At 35.4% G+C, this 18,415-nt stretch overlaps 1 protein-coding gene across 1 annotated transcript in view; it reads right to left on the bottom strand.

Moving 5' to 3' along the window:
* Window positions 1-1,457: 1,457 nt before the first annotated feature.
* LOC107014679 (1-acyl-sn-glycerol-3-phosphate acyltransferase 2) overlaps window positions 1,458-18,415 on the bottom strand; it is a 19,577-nt gene continuing 2,619 nt past the window's right edge. Inside the window, exons 2-12 of the mRNA XM_015214703.2 lie at window positions 16,581-16,701; window positions 16,226-16,348; window positions 15,339-15,378; window positions 15,160-15,233; window positions 10,583-10,642; window positions 10,101-10,178; window positions 9,679-9,837; window positions 3,203-3,328; window positions 2,277-2,369; window positions 2,014-2,100; window positions 1,458-1,933 (exon numbers count right to left, since the gene is read on the bottom strand). Coding sequence (XP_015070189.1) covers window positions 1,688-1,933; window positions 2,014-2,100; window positions 2,277-2,369; window positions 3,203-3,328; window positions 9,679-9,837; window positions 10,101-10,178; window positions 10,583-10,642; window positions 15,160-15,233; window positions 15,339-15,378; window positions 16,226-16,348; window positions 16,581-16,661 — 1,167 coding nt within the window. The 5' untranslated portion in view covers window positions 16,662-16,701 and the 3' untranslated portion in view covers window positions 1,458-1,687. The remainder of the gene's footprint in view (window positions 1,934-2,013; window positions 2,101-2,276; window positions 2,370-3,202; window positions 3,329-9,678; window positions 9,838-10,100; window positions 10,179-10,582; window positions 10,643-15,159; window positions 15,234-15,338; window positions 15,379-16,225; window positions 16,349-16,580; window positions 16,702-18,415) is intronic.

Consider the following 18,415-nt stretch of genomic DNA (forward strand, 5'->3'; position numbering starts at 1 on the left):
GATTACAGAGAGTCGATTTTCAGTACCCAATTTCAGAATTTCTAAGTATGCTGAAACGAGACCCTGCGACGGTCCGTCGTGCCTGTGACGTTCCGTCGTGGGGTCCGTTTCCTCAGCCAATTTTCCAGAAATAAAATCTGCTGCTCAAAACGACTAAACAGGTCGTTACAATGAGTATACAACCCATGGCGATACCATAATCCTTAAGTTGCTACTTAATCCATTCTAATTGAGCACTGCTAGAGGCTGCAGCCACATATTTTGCTTTCACAATGAAAAGTGTCACTAAATTTTCTTCGTTATGGACCAGGAAACAATACAAGATAGGTCCCAATGTGCCATTTTGATTGTGCTTTTGCAATTAATAATGTATCCACATCCAGCATTATCTGCATAGCATAAGCAAGCAAGGTAATTAATGGGTGTGCCTCTTTTATGCGTGGAAAAAAAGAGTAAAGTTATTGTTGGTAAGCAAACTGTTGAGAGCTCGCTGCACCCAAAATACATATAGAAGGGGATAGAGGGTGCTATTTGAGACCCTGGGATGAGGAGAAGAAGCCATATATAAAATCATTAATCAAGATGGAGTAACGAAACATTAGAAATAAGATTTTGTATAAGAGAGACCTATTTTTCAGATAAACCAAATCTTTTAAGGACTACAATAAAAAATATTCTTATCCATTACATCATAAGTTTTAGTCGGGTCAAATTTGATAACAATGTACCACAAATATTAGGTTTAGACATTCCAAGAACAATTTCTCAAGCAAGCATAACATATTCAATAATCAACCTACCGGTAATAAAGCCACTTTGACTCTGTAGAACTTCCTTTTAAGTTTTGATAACACTTTCTTATCAAATAAGATTCTGAATGTACGCTCCATTTCATCCACCATGTATTAATAAGGTCAATCTTCTCATTCCCTAGATATTTGAAACTTTTTAGATAAATTGTATATCAACCCTCTCCTCCACACTAATCACGTGTTATGGCATTGAATTTGTACTCCAAATCTCATCAACCAAAATTATGTCATCCACAAATAATATTACGCCATGACTCCTTACCCTGATAAGAGGTACAAGTATTTGATTTCGAAATACATGAAGTGTGTCATGTACAAAATAAATTATAGTGGTGTTTAGTGTAGTCAACTTAATTAATTTTGATAAGAAGTTTGCTTGCAACACTCGTAACAGTGTAATAGATTGAGAAAGATAAAGATAGAAATTGAGAGCTGACCTAAATTAGAAAGTATTTAGTTTTTCTCAAACATATCAAACGACAAATCCCTGCAACAAAGAACCTAATTCATTAAGCTAACAGCGTAATTATCCATGGTACTCGCAACGACGCGATGGCGAGTCGCTAAATCATTAATCTACTTGAGATTTGTTTAGCTTTCACTCTAAAAGTCATTTCAGTTTCCAAGGACATCAACACAAAGAAGCAGTTTACCAACAAGACATAACTGTAACAAATTAACAATTAATGAATTTGACCAAACATGGAATCCACATCCTTAGAAACAAAAATAAACACAAGTTGGTTCTCTTTGGCCAAAAATTACAGGTCTAAAATAGACAAGCAAGTTGCTATATAATACAAACATCATCTTCGTTATTGTGGTGATCAAGGCTACAACTGAGGTTCATTAACCATATCAGATGAAAAACATAATTAGAGTGTTTTGTCCTCCTGCCCATTTCCTCTAGCCTGATTCACAGTCTTTTCCTTTGCTGGTGCAACCTTGGCAGCTGTAGAGCGTTCTGACTTTGAGAAATTAATCAAAATTTGCATGAGCACTGTAATAATAGCCATGAGAGCAGCTGATATTGCCACACCCTTCCATGACGACAACAAGGCAGTTGCTTGTAAAAATTTTATGGTTCCTAAGATAAGAATGCATGACCAAGATGCGACTACCTATTATTAGGAGAGACAACAGTTAGTTTGACATAAAAAAGGAACCAGAATATCCCCCAGCATAATCAAAAGTATCTTACCACAAGGGATTTGATTGGGCGGCCAATGTCTTGCAGCTTTTCTTCTCCAAAAGTGTCTTCAGCAATATGTTTGTCCAATAACTTATCCTGGTAGAAAGCAGGTCACAAGACAACACCAAAAATATGAGACTCATTCCAAGGAGATCGAATGCTTTTCAAACATCACAAATAAGCACAAGAAATGGTCATTCCACAATAAATATTTTGGTAAGGATATTCTTTTGTTGATAGAATTTTGGCAAGGATATTTAACAAGGACAAACCTTGGCCACAAAGATATCTCTACACCATTGGGCAATGGCATCATCATTTTCAGGCAGATCCTTCATCTCATGCCGCTTGAGGTGCACATGCACCTACACAAAAGCAAAATAAACAACTAAACACTAGAAGAAATAAACCAATTGATATTTTGATCCTAACACGTTTTTAAGTACTATTAAGGCACCACCAAGATACAACGCTTAATGTTGTGGCTTCATTAACACCTACGAATAGGATATGCCGAACTCCTCATTTTCTATTGGCACCCATAGGAACTCCCACATCACACACTAATTGTGGCAAAATCATAAGCAAGAAGTTCTTTCCAAATGCACTGGTCGTTAACCTGAATTTCCACTCTCATCCACAAGAGATCATCTTCACTGTCCCTGTAAAGATTCCTCTAGGACTTCCACTTCAAGAATATTTACTACTGAAGCCCCTCTTAAAGTCCCAAACAAGCTTAAGAATCCTATTTGGTTCAGCCATTCAGCTCTGGACTTAGATCTTACAGAAACAGTTGTTGAACCACATTTTGTGTCATTAAGGATCAAATTAGAGTCATCACTAAAAATAATAATCAAATCTACGCCCTCCTTTCGAACTTGTTTGGCACAACTACTTCCTTATTAGTCCCAATCCAAAAAGAAGAGCAAATTCCTATATCCGGAAACAATTAACTTTGAACTCCCATTTACCCTTAACAAGAAGCTTTTACAACAACAAAAATGTTATGGCATGTTTAAAACAACAAATTACAAAAGTCCTATAGCCACACCATTATGGCATGTTTAACCTTTCTGCCAAGTCAAATATACCAACCAAGCAAATTCGAACATAAGGAGCTTCCTTTTTTTGTCAATATCCATCGGCAGAGAAGGAAAAAGAGAAACAGAGTTCCAACTTAATGGACAGTTTTATTTACCACAGAAGGTTGCCCCTTGAAGAGTCTCAGCATTGTAGGTGCAGGTGAACTTTTGGGGATGCATATTGTTGCATCATAAATAGCTGGAACAAATGAGCGCATATGACTTACTGCAGTAACAAAACCCTGAAATCAACAAAATACAAAGACATCACTTCAGGATATACACAAGAGATAGCAACGCAATGAAAGAATCAAGTTGAAGTGGATAGAATCCATTATAAACTTGGGAAAAATCTGTTTGGCATGCCTTTAATTGGTGTATTGCATCAGTTACAAATACAATACTGACTGTGATCTGTGAATCGGAAAGAATCAGTCTACTTATTTGTATTTCTATCATTTCCTCTTTCTTTTTCTTTTTCTTTTTTTGAGACAGCAATATTAACATAGAATTAAGGAGTGGTCAAAAACATCTACAATATATTTAGGTTGCTATAATTTTGAAGTTAGAAATTCCTAGTTCTTCATTGCTCGATTACTTAAAAGTAAAAACAAGTAATCTACCATCTCTTGTAGTTGTCTGCTGATTTTTTTTTGAGGCTGGTTAGTCTATAAATATCCACAGTATACTACAGCCGAAAATGTAGTTCCCCTTCAAAAAAGTATTACATCTTACAGAAGCTTTGAGCTTAATCAACTGATGCCTACAAACAGTCTAGCACATCAAAGGTGTCTTGTCTTCTAGCTAAAATATCATGTTTATACCAAAAACAAAAAAGAGCTAAGCACTTCATTCTAATCTTTTGAAGGCTATTCTGCACATTCTCAAAGCTCCTATTGTTCCTCTCTTTCCACATTATTGTCCACCAAATGCTGGGATAATCTTCCATCTCTTCTCCTTCGAAGAATTGCCATCCCCATCTCAGCTACTTAGAACTCCTTTGATGCTTGCTGGTTTAACCCACCTGATTCCCTTCAGGCAAATGAACATTCTTCATACCTGCTCAATCCACTTACAATGCAAAAAAAGATGGTTAATTGTCTCTGTTTGCTATCCACACAGAGTACATCAAGAGGCAAACTGATATACTCTTCTTTTCATATTTTCATGGGTTAGAACTGCTTTTGACAGCAACCACAAGAAGCAGTTTACTTTGTAGGGCTCCTTTTGGTTTCCAAATCATCCTCCATGGACAGTCTGTCTCTTCGTATGCAATCTTATTGAGTACCTTATATGCCTGAGAATTGACCGTTGATGTCACTCTACCAAACCAGTGAGTCCATCCCCTCAGTAAGATTGCTAAAATTATCTACTGAGTTCTGGAGGGCAATTACCTTCTCTATTTCCCAGTCATATAGGTCTCCTTAGGAACAAATTCCAGCCTTGACCAGTCCACATTGTGGCCATTGTTGCATGTTGTTGAGAGTAACAGGTATAGTTCCGGATGCAACTGCTTCATAGGTGTCGCTCCATTCCATTTCTCCTCCCAGGGGGCAAAAGGTCTTTTGAACAACTTCCACTTTGATTGAAGACTGGAATACAACATAGGCCACAAGGTTGCTGATTGCTCTCCAGAAGTGAGTGTTAACTACATCTGCCATACTTTGCTGTGATGACCTCCCTCCAAAGCATATGATCTTCATTGGAAAATTTCAACAGCTACTTCAACATGAGGCTTTGGTTTTGCTTCTTTAAGTTCCTGAGGCCTAGGCCAATTGTATTCTTGTTCGCTATCATATCAACTGATCTCATTTAACTAGGTGGAACCTCTGTCTTCACTACCTTGCCATACGAAATTTCTCCTAAGGGCATCAATGCTCTTAGAAACACTAGCAAGCATTGGAATTACTGATGTCATATTGGGTGGTGGTGCATCAAGTACACTATTGATTAATGTTAGTCTCCCTCCTAAGGAGAGATACTGACTTTTCAATTGATGGGTTCCTTTTCTCACTTCTCCAAAACTCCATTCTGACTTACTTTTAGCTCTCAAAGGCATGCCTAGGTAAGTTGTTGGAAGTTCCCCGATCTTGCCTCCTAACTTATTAGCCAAGCTTCCTATCTATGTCACAGTGTTGATATGATAGATAAATCTCTTCCCCCAATTGATATGGAGTCTAGAGACTGCCCCCAAAAAAAAACTCAAAATCAGGATTTGATCTGGTGTTTTGTGATGCAAAACAGCAAGGTACCATCTGCATATTGGAGGTGAGTTACTTCCAAGTTGTTTAATACTCCTACTTGGAATCCTTTGATCCAACCTTTCCCTTTTGCTGTGTTGATCAAGTTACTCAACCCTTCCATGGCTACACTGAACAGAAGGGGAGATAATGGGTCCCTCTGTCTCAATCCTCCCTCCTCCCTGACAAGCAAAAAATCCAGTAGGTTCTCTGTTGATTAGGATGGAGAATTTTCAAGTGCTAATACAATGTTTGATCCAGTTGATCCGTTTAACCCCGAAACCCATTTATTCGAACATCTGAATGAGAAAATTCAAATCTAGGTAGTCAAAAGCTTTGTGGATGTCCAACTTGCAGGCCATTCATGATGTGTTGCTTCTTTGTCTATTTGATACACTCATTAGCAATTAATACAACATCCATAATTTGCCTGCCTTTGATGAAGGTTGTTTGTTGCCTGTCTATTATGCCTTGGATTATTTTTTTGTCTCTCTACTAGAAGCTTAGCTATGATCTTGTCCCTAAATAAGGCCTACAGGTCTGAAATCTTTTAGTTCCTCGGTACACACCTTTGCAATCAGAGCAACAAAAGCTGCATTCAGGCTCTTTCCAAAGAAGCACTTTTCCTGGAAATTCTAAATTGCAGCTACAAGATCTACATTGATAATGTCCCAACACAGGTTGAAGTTTTCCATGGAGAAGCCATCTGGACCTAGGGCCTTGTCCCCTGTGCACATGCCTTTCCAGTATCTCATGTGGTTCAAAAAGGGCTTCCAACGTGGAATTGTCTCCTGCACTGATCCTATGACAATTCTCCAATTCTAAATGAGGTCTCCACTCTCTGTTTCAGTATATAAGTTCTTATAGAAGGTGACTATTTCCTTCTTGATTTCAACTGAATTTTCTATCATCACCTCCCCTACTTTCAGTCTATCAATAAAGTTGGCTCTCCTATGAGCATTTGTTGTTCTATGGAAGAAGTTGGTATATCTATCCCCTTGCCTTAGCCATGTCACCCTAGACCTTTGTCTCCGAACTATCTCTTCCCTTTTGGCAATATCTTCAAAATCATTCATAAGTGTCATTCTAGACAAAATTCCTCTTGTGAGGTTTTGTGTTCCTATATTTCTTCCATTCATGTCAACTGCGTCAACACCAACTGCTTTTGGATTCCCAAATTACCTTGAACTGATTTACTCCAATCTTTGAGTTTGGTCTTCAAAGCCTTATGCGGTCACTAGAACAGAATCAGGATTGCCATCACTAAAGAATGAGTCCCACCAGATCTTAACCTTCTCTTAAAACCCCTCGGTTTGAAGCCACCAATTCTCGAATTGGAAATAAGAATTAGAAGCCCTCCACAATCACCCACTGCATCATAATTGGAGAATGGACTGGTGTTACCCTCCGCATGATTGATTGTTTTGCTTCTGAAGCAACTATCCAGATCCTCTGGAACAAGGAATCTATCCAACATAGCATATCGCTCCCCTTTTTTCCACGTGTATTTTTCCCCCCTTCAACTCTAGGTCCATCAGATCCAAGTCTTCTATGAACTCCGAGAAGTCTTGTCATGGCTCTGTTAATTCTGAGACACCTCTTCTTCTCTGATGGGTGCCTACTTGTGTTGAAGTCACCACATAGGACCCAAGGACCTAAGAAGAGTCCTCTAGCCGCTTCGAATTCTTCCCAGGTTTCTTCCCTTTCTACTCTTTTTATTTGGAGTGTAGACCCTTGTTAAGTGCCACTCAAGGTTCCGGTTCTTACCCAATGAAGAAATAGAGCATTTCCCCACGCTACTTTCCACTCCGTCCCAGAACCTTCCATCCCAATGGATAACTACCCCCATCCCACTGGCTTCTTATTGGATATAATTCGCCTACTTCCCCATACTTCCTTTGTCATTTCAGTGATTTTCCCCTTCAGCTTAGTTTCTTGGAGGCACACTACATCTGCCTCCCAAGATCTAAGCATATTACTAATCAGTCAAAAGATGATTTTCAGATTCATAATTCTTTTATCAGTAGTACTTATTGGAAATAATTTGCTTGATTTTATATCTACATAGTTCTTCCTTTAAGGCTATTTATAATTCTTTTCTAAATGCGGGAAATGTAGTTCTTCCTTTAGGGCTATTATAATTCTTTCCTAAATGCGGGAATTGTTTGGGCCTTTAGATTGGCCCAAACTATCTTTCAATTGACCCGCTATGGTCCACATAGGTTGACCACTGGGCTAAAACTGACAGCTTCTAACTTCTCTATTTATGCTCTAAAAGTGACTGACACCTCTACCCATATAGGGATAGTGAGGACGAACACTTCAGCTATTACTTCTAACTCCGGCTGAACAAATTTCCGTCCCCTTTTACCTTGATTCTGGCCCAGTGCAAGTGCTTTTTCAGAGATGCCTGCTCCTCTGTCTCGATGTAGCCCCTGCACTGATTGCCAATCTTTTTGAAGATGCTTTGCAACCACAGATACATTGGAAGCCCTAAAGTTCTGACCCACACCCATTCTCTAGTGATGTTTCTCGGCCAGCCGCCTGTGGAAGGGTCCCACCATTCAAGTGACCAATTCGTCTTTTTCCAACTCCAGGTTCCTAACATGACGTAATCTACAATTTTCTTTGATGGGAGCTCAAATAAAGTAGATTGTCATTCATTGCGAAGACACTATTACCTCTTATTGTCTTTCAGGAGTTACAAGCCCATCTCTTGACCTCATTCAAGTTGGGGTGTCCAGTGTCGCAATATGAAATCTACCCACAAGGCATCTATTCAGAAGATCCTTCTCTGAAGTGGATCTGTCTCCTGTGATTCTAATGTTGTTCTTTTTTGCTTGTAGATGTGCCTTCCACGAGGCCTCTGTTGTCTATTTATTGTTATAGCAAGCTTCTTTGAAAGATAGTGTTTGTTGGCTTGTAGGTGTTTCCTGCCACAGATGTATGGTTTCAGGCACATAGATTAATTTAGTAATTTTGTGGGCCAAGTGTCCACACCCTCCTTTGTAATAACCCTCCGGTGTACTAATGATGATTTGTTCTGCCCCTATATAAGCTATGAAACTGATGTATCTCCCATTATCATTGAACTTGAGGGTGTAAAATAACTCTGAGAAGTATTCCTTTGTCCTCCATCTTCTGACTTCTTTCGCCTATGTTTTTGATGCTTCAATAAAGACTAGCACCAACCATTTGAGTTTCGTCAGTAACTCTTAACCCTCCTCATCAAATTCCAGCTTCATACCCATGCTTCTACTCTTGACTAGCATTTAGTGATCTCATAGGACTTGAATCTGGCATAGTAGTAAATGTTGTTTTTCCCATGATGCATTAACTCCGGTCATTTTACCGAAGTTGGGCCCCCAATAGAGGAAAAAGTCTAAAAACTAACTAAAGACGGTCTACGTAAAGATTTCGTCCATATTAGTGCCTAAGAGCATTTATTTAGATCTTTTACCCCCTAGATAATTGTGAGATCCAGCAATTGACAAGATTATTTGATTTCCTAACAAGTGTGGTGACGCTTTCTCTCTTTTAATTTCATCTTACCTTTTTCACGATACACAATTTTTCAAATTTCAAACTGCAATTTTGATATATAGAAGGTTTTTATGCATATAGAACACTGCAGAAGTAACTACATCCACCAGCTAATTATTAGGCTAAGTTCCTCATGGCACACCTAGTTTCTTCTAACGGAGGAATGGGTTTTTTGACAGTTTTACTTTTGAATTAAAAATTTCAAAAGATAATGATTAGTGAAGCAGAACACCGCCAAGTGATTCCTCTCCTCCTGTTGAAGCCTTGATGGATAGAGTTACCCAGTACCTGTACTTTTGTCAAAAAAAAAAAGAAGTGTTGTTCGGTACCTATGCTAGTGTGGAAGGTAGCAAACACTTTGTAGATTGATCAACCTGCGCCAAGTTAACTTGAATACCATCATAATAAAAAAGTAAATAAAAAAAGAATATTGATCACCCAAATTAAACTACCCAGCAAAGCAGCAAACTGATTGTCCATACACTAATAACAGTATTACCCTGTCATTGAATCCAACCTCAGCTACACTATATCATTCAAATAGATGTGAAGAAGTATGACATTTGATGAAATATCAAACTAACTAATTCACAAAAAAACAAAAAAAAAAAGGGAACATATTGGGGAAATCTGGCGGATAGAATTAAATTTAAGTGTCCCAACAAAATAAATGTTTCGCAAGGTCCTTCAGTAAATGGCACTACAGAAAGAAAGATCTATCATCATAATGACAATTAAGAGGAACAGTCCGCAAACTCTATTTCAAGAAATATGACCAACGAGAAGAAAGAATGAAATAAGAAGCCCACCTTAGTGCGAGGAATCAATACATTCCTTGGAACAGGTAACTCAGCTGAAGCAGCATATTCTTGAGCAGCCAAAAGCTTTGCTTGTGTAAATCGTGTGCCTTCAACAAAAAGTGCCAACCAGAATGGCAAAGGGTAATCGCTTAGCCGTTGAAGACCTGACTGCAGATTGGGTCACCCATGTATAAAATGACAATGAGTTGGGGTTATTTGGAATTATAAAAGCAGATAGTGAAACACACATCAATGAGCCAAAAGAAACAGAGAGTATATCCAAATATGAATTGCACATTAAATAATAGCAGTTAGTTTACAGTATCTTCGATTTGCTTGATTACAGCCACGTCTTCTTTTAAGATTTAAGACACCCAAAGTTATTTAAATGCTCAATGAACAGGCCTTGGGATGATTTGGCTTAACTATACCTTCAACGTTCTTTCATCCTTGGCCCAGCTTCTTTCAAGGAAAAGATACTCAGAGAACCACATGGACCAACCAATTACCTGCAGAACACAAAATATTAGTGACCATACTATACAAATCAACAAGGACATAAACTAAGAGCACTGAGCATGTATACAGTAAACATATACTCCCCTTTCTCATTTTATAATAATGTTTGATCATGATTTTCTTCCTGTCAAGGATCATCTACCACTGTTATGTTCAAATAAAATGAAGACAACAGCCTCTTCCTCTCGAGGTTAAACTAATACTACTGAGGAGAATACGCATCTAAGTTATCATTCATTTGTCCATCTTTAACATTCAGATACACAAGTAACTAGGACATCATCTTGGAATTGAGAGCTTCTAATATGCTAAAAGCAATGAGCTACCAAGGATGAAAATAAGCTGCAGTCAGAAAAAAATGCAATATCTTCATATATTTACTTTAAATACTTACTGGAAGGAGTTTTGATGACTTCTTCATTACAGCTAATGAGCTACCAAGGCAACCAGATCTCTGAGTTTTAAAGATACAAGAATCAATAAGCACGGATCAATAAATGCAAATCAATTGGAAATCAGCTATGAGTTGTGATGTTAAAAAACCAAACAATCATCATGCATCATTGCATCTTCTAAAATGGACATAATTCCGTAGAACTTCATGTAAAATTACTTTTTACTGACGATTCAAAATTACATGCATAAATGCAAATAGGTTCACATCACATCACTTAGCTTAACAGTGTATCTGCGCTCGTACATCCCGACTCTGTGAGGAACATGATGTGAACTGTGAAAATAGAGGACAAAACACAAAGGAACTTGAATTGGTTGACACATAGGGCTGGCAATTTCAGCTCATTTTAAAGATATCAATCCATTTAATCCATATATAATTTGTTGTGTCCCTTATATTTTAAGTGGGTAAATATGAGCTTTACCTATTTTTAAAAACTCATATAAATATGTAGAAAACGGGTAAAATATGGACAACCATATAGACCCAATAACAGTCTAACACATACTCGGCTCTTAGCCTCTACTTAAGTCCCTAACAGATCCCTTCTTCCTATAAGATTCTGAACCTATGCTTTTCAATAGCATGATATCTGAGGCAGTGACTATTTAGTCATTTTTGTCATGACTCGTGAGTAACTGTTTCATCTTTGTGCGTCTCGAAGCCAATTTTGTCAGGCGTTTACTTCCTTTCCCTTTCCCTTCTCATGTTTTGAATGTTAATCTCAATTTGCTTGCATTAGTAAAGGATTAAATTCAAGATTTTGAATCATGTAATGACTTGTTCTGAGAAGTTGGCAATTTTGGATTTAATTAGTCTATCACGCTTGGATAAACAGATAGTAAATAGTAATGTAGAATCACTCCTTCATTAAATAGGAGTACTAAATGTCTATGTTTCTTGGACTCCTAAGAAATGTTGATGGGTGTCTGTCAGATCCTTCAAAAGTAGTACATTTTTGAAGGATCCGACACAGGCATTTCGGAGAGTCCGAGCAACATAGCTAAATAGTTTGTGGCTTGAATATCAAGTTGATATGCATTTTTATTTTTGAAAAAAGAAAAATGATTCAATTGAACTGCAAGTATGCAACAATAAAGATAACGTGACAGTCTGATTTGATAGCTTACAAATAGCTACATTGGAAATTGACATATAGAAGGTTTAAAGTTCTTTGGCTTTAGTCTATCACGCTTGGATAAACAGATAGTAAATAGTAATGTAGAATCACTCCTCCATTATATAGGAGTACTAAATATATATGTTTCTTGGACTCCTAAGAAATGTTGATAGGTGTGTGTCAGATCCTTCAAAAGTAGTACATTTTTGAAGGATCCGACACAGGTGCAGCATCATTTCGGAGAGTCCGAGCAACATAGCTAAATAGTTTGTGGCTTTTATATCAAGTTGATATGCATTTTTAATTTTGAAAAAAGAAAAATGATTTAATTGAACTGCAAGTATGCAACTATAAAGATAACGTGACAGTCTGATTTGATAGCTTAAAAATAGCTACATCGGAAATTGACATATAGAAGGTTTGAGGTTCTTTGGCTTTAGGATATTAAAGTGTTAGAATCATTTTACCCAATCCATGTTTAGAAATATTTACATGGGTGAAATGCAATACAATCCATTATAGCTCAATCCATTTTCAATCCGCCCAAATCCAACTAATCCACCCATTTGCCACCACTAGTTGTAGAAAATATGCAAGATAGTTCCTTACATAAGAGAGTTTAGACTATTTGATAAAGAGCTTATACGTATGAAATAAGAGAAGTGATTAGACAGTGAATAACTAAATATCGAGAATCCTAATGTATACTATAATATTAAAAGGATAAAGCTCCTTAAAAATGTAGAATTGAACTTTAATCACTTTATAGACAAAATTGTTATTACAATTTTTTCGTAATGAAATTTTAATTTTACCTAAATACTATATATATATACACACACACACACAGAGACACACATATATATATACACACACACATATATGCATATACATATATATCTATATGCACATACATACATATATAACAACATTAATAATATTATATTCTGAAAATAATTGCCTTGTAGCTTATTTTTGCAAATATTGATGAGTGGATTTTGCACAAGTTTCTTTGTTACTTCATATGTTCCTGTTAAAGTGTGTGACCATCTCTTCTAAAAGCTTAAGTTGTTAGTAATTATATTCTCATCATGCCCCTACAAGTGTAGGCCTAATTCTTTTTCATGTGCCAAGCACATGGATATTCTTTTTGATATGAGTGGCGGATTCGATCCCAGGAGCTCTGCTTTGATACCAAGGGAAATCAGAAGAAGAAGGGATATTGGGAATAGAATTGTTCTTTCGCTCAGCAACTCCATTTTGTAGGAGTATGTGCACAAGAAGACAATTGCAAGAAAGAAAGGAATCGTAAAGGTAAAGCCTAAGATGAAAATGGTCAATAGAACTACTGTCGTGTTTTTAAAAAAAGGGTATACAGACTCCATTAAGGTCTCATTTGTTTGCACTTAATGAAGGTCTAAATCTTAATCATTCGGATTCAACCTATTAAGGGTGTTTAGTTTTAAGGTCTAATTCTTAATCCCATTAAATCTATTTGTTTCTTTTTAAAAAAGTCTCTTAATGGATCTAAAAGGATTTGAACTGATCAGGTCTGTAGGAGAGTCTTAATGCCATTCAGACTTCTTAAATATGTTTTAAAATAATCAATCATCGTTTCTCTCTCTTTGCACGACTTTGTTTCTCTTGCTACAAATTTTCTCTCTTTTCTCAATCAAAACATCAACTTTTTTATCTTTGAACTAGTAAGTTTTCATAATCTTTACAAGTATTTTCTTATATTGACAATCTTTTAGGGTACACTGATGTTTATCAAAACCACTTCACCTCTGCCCTTTCAAGATTCGTATAGATAACCTTATGAAGATTCTACTACAACGAGAATTCATGGTTGGAGTCCAAGTTGTACTTACTCCCATTAAGTTAAGTGACAAAAATTATGCAGTTCTTGAAATACATGTTTTGGGATAAATTGAAAAATCTCAAAGATGAGTACTCTATAGGGTTATTAATTAACAAAAATAGTGCACCTAGATTTGAAGGATGAAAGGAAAAATTAAATGGCCTTGGATGGGAAGAACCATTATACAGTACAACTAGTAGTATATTTGTTGAAATTGATAGCTACAAAAAACATGAATGACGCAAGAGGTACGCAAGTTATAAAATTGGATTAAGGTCATCGAAAAAAATAGGACTTCTTTAATTTCTCTAATTAGCTAGAATATTTGTAGGCGTTGATAATGTGAAACCTTCTTTATTATTTGATTAGTTGGGTGATCTATTTATTTTTTTACGAAAAGATGTTTATGTTGAATTCCTTAAAAAATCATGTTACAATATTTTTTATACTGATATACACTTTTATTTGCATATAATTAAATTTTTCTTCTAAATACAAACATTTAGACTGTTTTCTTTATCAAAAAAGCTTATTTTTTTTACAAAAAATAAAAATTTTATAATATTTTATTGATATAATGTTTAATTTCATATGCACATTCAGATATTGACGTCTTAATCATCAATGTTCAAATCTAGAGATCACTTCTTAACATTTAGATGTGTATTCAGATCTAGACTTCTAGTGATGCACATCTTAATATTCAAATGTTTATTCAAATTTAGACGTCTTAATCTTAATGAAAACGAGGCCCAATCTCCTTTTTACTGTATAATGCATTATTCTTGTAGGTTGCAATTTTTTCTTAAAAAGAAGAACCAGTAATTTTGGTTATTCAACTCCATCTAAGAATCTATTTGAGATTTTTGAAAGGTAATTTCGTGATCCATTGATTCTAGTTGGGTTCTCTCATGTTTTAAGGTTCTGCGAAATAACTGTATAAAGATTTGTTTTTTATTGTGTTCATGTTGTATTACTTAAGTCAATGTTGTAATGTGCCTTTAGTAGACTATGGTTCGCTTTTTACCTCTAAAAATAGAGTTCACATTAGACAAAATAATCATTTAATTATTTTTTAATATTTAGAAATAATCATTTAATTATGAACCTAGTATTTAGGACTTCGATTTTTAGATTCTTTCGTAAATAGAATTCACTTTCCAATAAATGTAAGAAAATTTTGTCCACTCTTTTGGGTTATTTTTATTAATAAAATTCACTCCTAACTTCATTAGGAATAATAAATTTCAGTCACTTTCAGTTCACGCTAGAAAAGTTTTGACCATTTTGTAATCCGTTTAGGTATATATGGGTTTTTCGTTGATAAAATTTTAACAAATTAATTTATGTATAAAAATAAAAGCATAAAATACATTTTTTACTTATTGACGAGATACACACATGCAAAGCATGTACACTAAACTAGTCATATCAAAATTAGGAAGAATATTTTATGCTATTAGCTTGAACATATTAATGAATCTAGAACATTCTAACACATACTAAACAACACTATCAACTCTCAACACAAACCTGAGCCAAGATCCAACCAACAAGCCAATCTATGTCACTTCTATGATTGGCGATGACAAGAGCATGTTCTTTACCTACAAAGATCAATGTTCACCAATCATAACAATCACTTGAAACTGAGCTAACAAAAGATTACGGTAAGATCTGCAACATAAAAATGGAAACAGAATTTGACTTACCCATAAGATTAAATGTTTCTGGGTCGGCGTACACTTTAATCTGCAACCATAAAACCTCATCAATGTAAAAAGAGATCTCATATGACATGCATGAAAAGTCAAAAACAGTATCTCAATAATGTCTCTCTTGGCTCAAATGAAGTTGAATATTTTCCAAGACACCAACTCAACAGTTTTTAAAAATAAAAAAAATAAAGGATAAAATTGCAATCAATATACCGGACAATCGAAAAATTGGAAACACAAATGAGAACAAGCAAGAAGGAAACCTTGTTGCAATTGCTAAAGCGAGACACAAACATTTCAAAAAAGCGTGACAGTATTTTTTAAACAAAATAAAAGATAAAAAACATTCAGATTATATAGAAAACCATTCAAGCAAATTTTATATTGAAGGCTTTCTGAAACATTATGACACTGACACCAACTTGGCTTCCAATCCCAAAAGTCCAAACTTAACCTATTGATCTCTCTAACTTTCATTAGGATAACAAAACTAAAGTGAAATCGCTATAGGTCGTGTAGATAACAGAACTACAAATGAAACCAATGAGATGAGGCACACCAACCCATACAGTACTTTGTTAGAAAATCAGCCAATAACAGCACATGCAACAGATAAAACTACAAGCATACCCATTAAAATATATAAAAAGACTCAGTTCTTAGCGAATTGCTACCAGAAATCCTATTTTGAAGCTATAAGGAAATAACTAATAGACCAAAAATCCCAAGACCAAGTCCCGGTAAATAATGTCATGAAATTTTTTCCGGAGCATGATCAAACATTTCAACTAAACATCACCCCCTCATTAATAAATTTTAGGATCATGAGAATTCTCATCAATTCATGCAAATTAACATAACATCCTAAGTGCATTGATTACCTTTACACCTGCCCACCAATCAACTATCCACACAAGTTCCAGCCATAAGAGCTCTGCAACGATCCTATTAATCCTCCTGTATGTGCTCTTCGAAATTGGTCGTACAAGGACAAAGTAAGTAGCCTGTGTGTGATTCAACCATTAAAGCACAATCAATTAGCTTCATCAATTTCATATTAGTATACATCATAAAAAGGTAGCCAACAAACAAATATCCCAGAAAAATACAAAAGAGAAAACCCAGATGGCGATTCCAAATAGTAAAATAAATCCAGCATACTCAAATATGGTGATTACAAATCAAATTGAAAAAGAAAAAAATACGAAAACCAAAATATTGGGAATCAAGAATTACCTGAATAAGATTGATAACAAGACCCGAAATGAAGAAGAGGACGCCCAACGGAACGATAACAGCTGCAGCTGCAATCGCCATAGACAAATACTCCCAAAAAGCAAGCCACAAGAAAAGTAATCTGTAGATGTAAAACAAGATGGGGGAATTAATTGAAGAAAACTGGAAGAGAGAGAGAGTGTTGATAAATAGTTAAATTGGGCTAATAAATAGTTGCACATCAAAATTTTGTCATCTTCACACATACCCAACATTTTGAATGGTGTTGATTTCACCTTTTGTAAGAAAACCAACTTGAAATGTTCTAAGTATATAAACATCTAAGAAAAATACTTACAAAGAATCGCAACTTAATTTTTTAGAGAAATTAAGAAAAACTCAACTTTAAAAAGTCTTAACAAATAAACCTTAAAGAAATAGAGAAAATGGATAAGAAGGTTCTTATTACTACTTTAAGAAGGTATAAGCATATAAAGTAGCTGCTACCACGCGGTTATCCAACGATTTAAATTATTTGGCTAACGAGGAAAAATAGATTAAGTAAAACGAAAGATAATTTTTTAAGACATTTGAAAAGAAACTAATTTAACACGTAGAAAAATTTGGAAAGACGAGTTCGATAAAAGGCAATTTATTTTAAGAAAACAAATCAATACAAAGAAACAAGTTCGTCTTTCCGGGAAATTGATTGAGTTGATTGAAACAAAAGTTGGAGCAAATTACAATCAAAGAAATACAATAATAAAAGAGATAGATTTGGCTCCTGCCCGAATTCAGAATATTGGGCTTACAGGCCCATTTTCATCCTGTCCTAATTCTTAATCTTTCAGTCCTTTAAGACTGTTGCTACTGCTATTTGTGTTTTGTGCCTGGCTATTTGCCACACCTACTGAAATTCATGGGCTTAGCCCATTTTCATTGTGTATTCAATGTAACACTGTTTGTATACATATGTATATCCGCTTCCTTTTGAACTTCATGACAATCCAATTTTGATGAGGCTTACTCAAGAGAAAAACAAGCAATTGGGCCTCTGTGGCCCATCTCAAAGATGCAAGAGAGACCGAAGGAGAGTCCAGTGGACTCAAGATTCTCACATACATCATAAAAGATACCACATAAGACCAGTGCACATTTAAATGAAATCAGAAATCTGGTAAATAATGTGCATGGTACTGTTAGAATCTTTAGAGGAAATGAAACATCATGAATAAATGAAAAAGCATGATGCAGATTTGGTCATAGCATAGGATGAGCTTAATTTAAAAATTCGACACTACCTACAAGACCAGAGGAATTCTGCTAACTAAATAGAGACAAAAACATAATCAAAAACATAACCTTAAAAGCAATTTAAATTACTCAAGGATTAATAAAATAACCAATATTAAGTTCAATCTATAGAAGACCACATCAAAACAGTGATGCATAACAATTAGTTAGAATAAAACTTAAAACAGAGGAATTAACGCAGCAAGGGTCAATTGGGGACACAACAAAAAATTAATCACTATAGGAGTAGGAAATCAAGTATTCACATTGCAGCCTAACGAGTGTGTTTGGTATGAAGAAAAACATTTTCTGGAAAATATTTTCCAATTTTCTCATGTTTGGTTGGGACAAAAGTTCTGGAAAATGTTTTCAAAATAAACTCATTTTCCTCAAAATTAAGGAAAATGACTTCCCTTCAAAAATTAAGGAAAACATTTTCCAAAACTCTCCTCCGATTTCAAATTACATTTTTTTTAGGAAAAACATTAATTTTAAAAAAATATTTTCAATTTTAAAATTTTATTTTTTCACCCGATTCCTGATCTCCCCCCGCCCACCAGCCA

The sequence above is a fragment of the Solanum pennellii genome, chromosome 3 (assembly GCF_001406875.1).
Source record: "Solanum pennellii chromosome 3, SPENNV200".
Classification (NCBI taxonomy): domain Eukaryota; kingdom Viridiplantae; phylum Streptophyta; class Magnoliopsida; order Solanales; family Solanaceae; genus Solanum; species Solanum pennellii.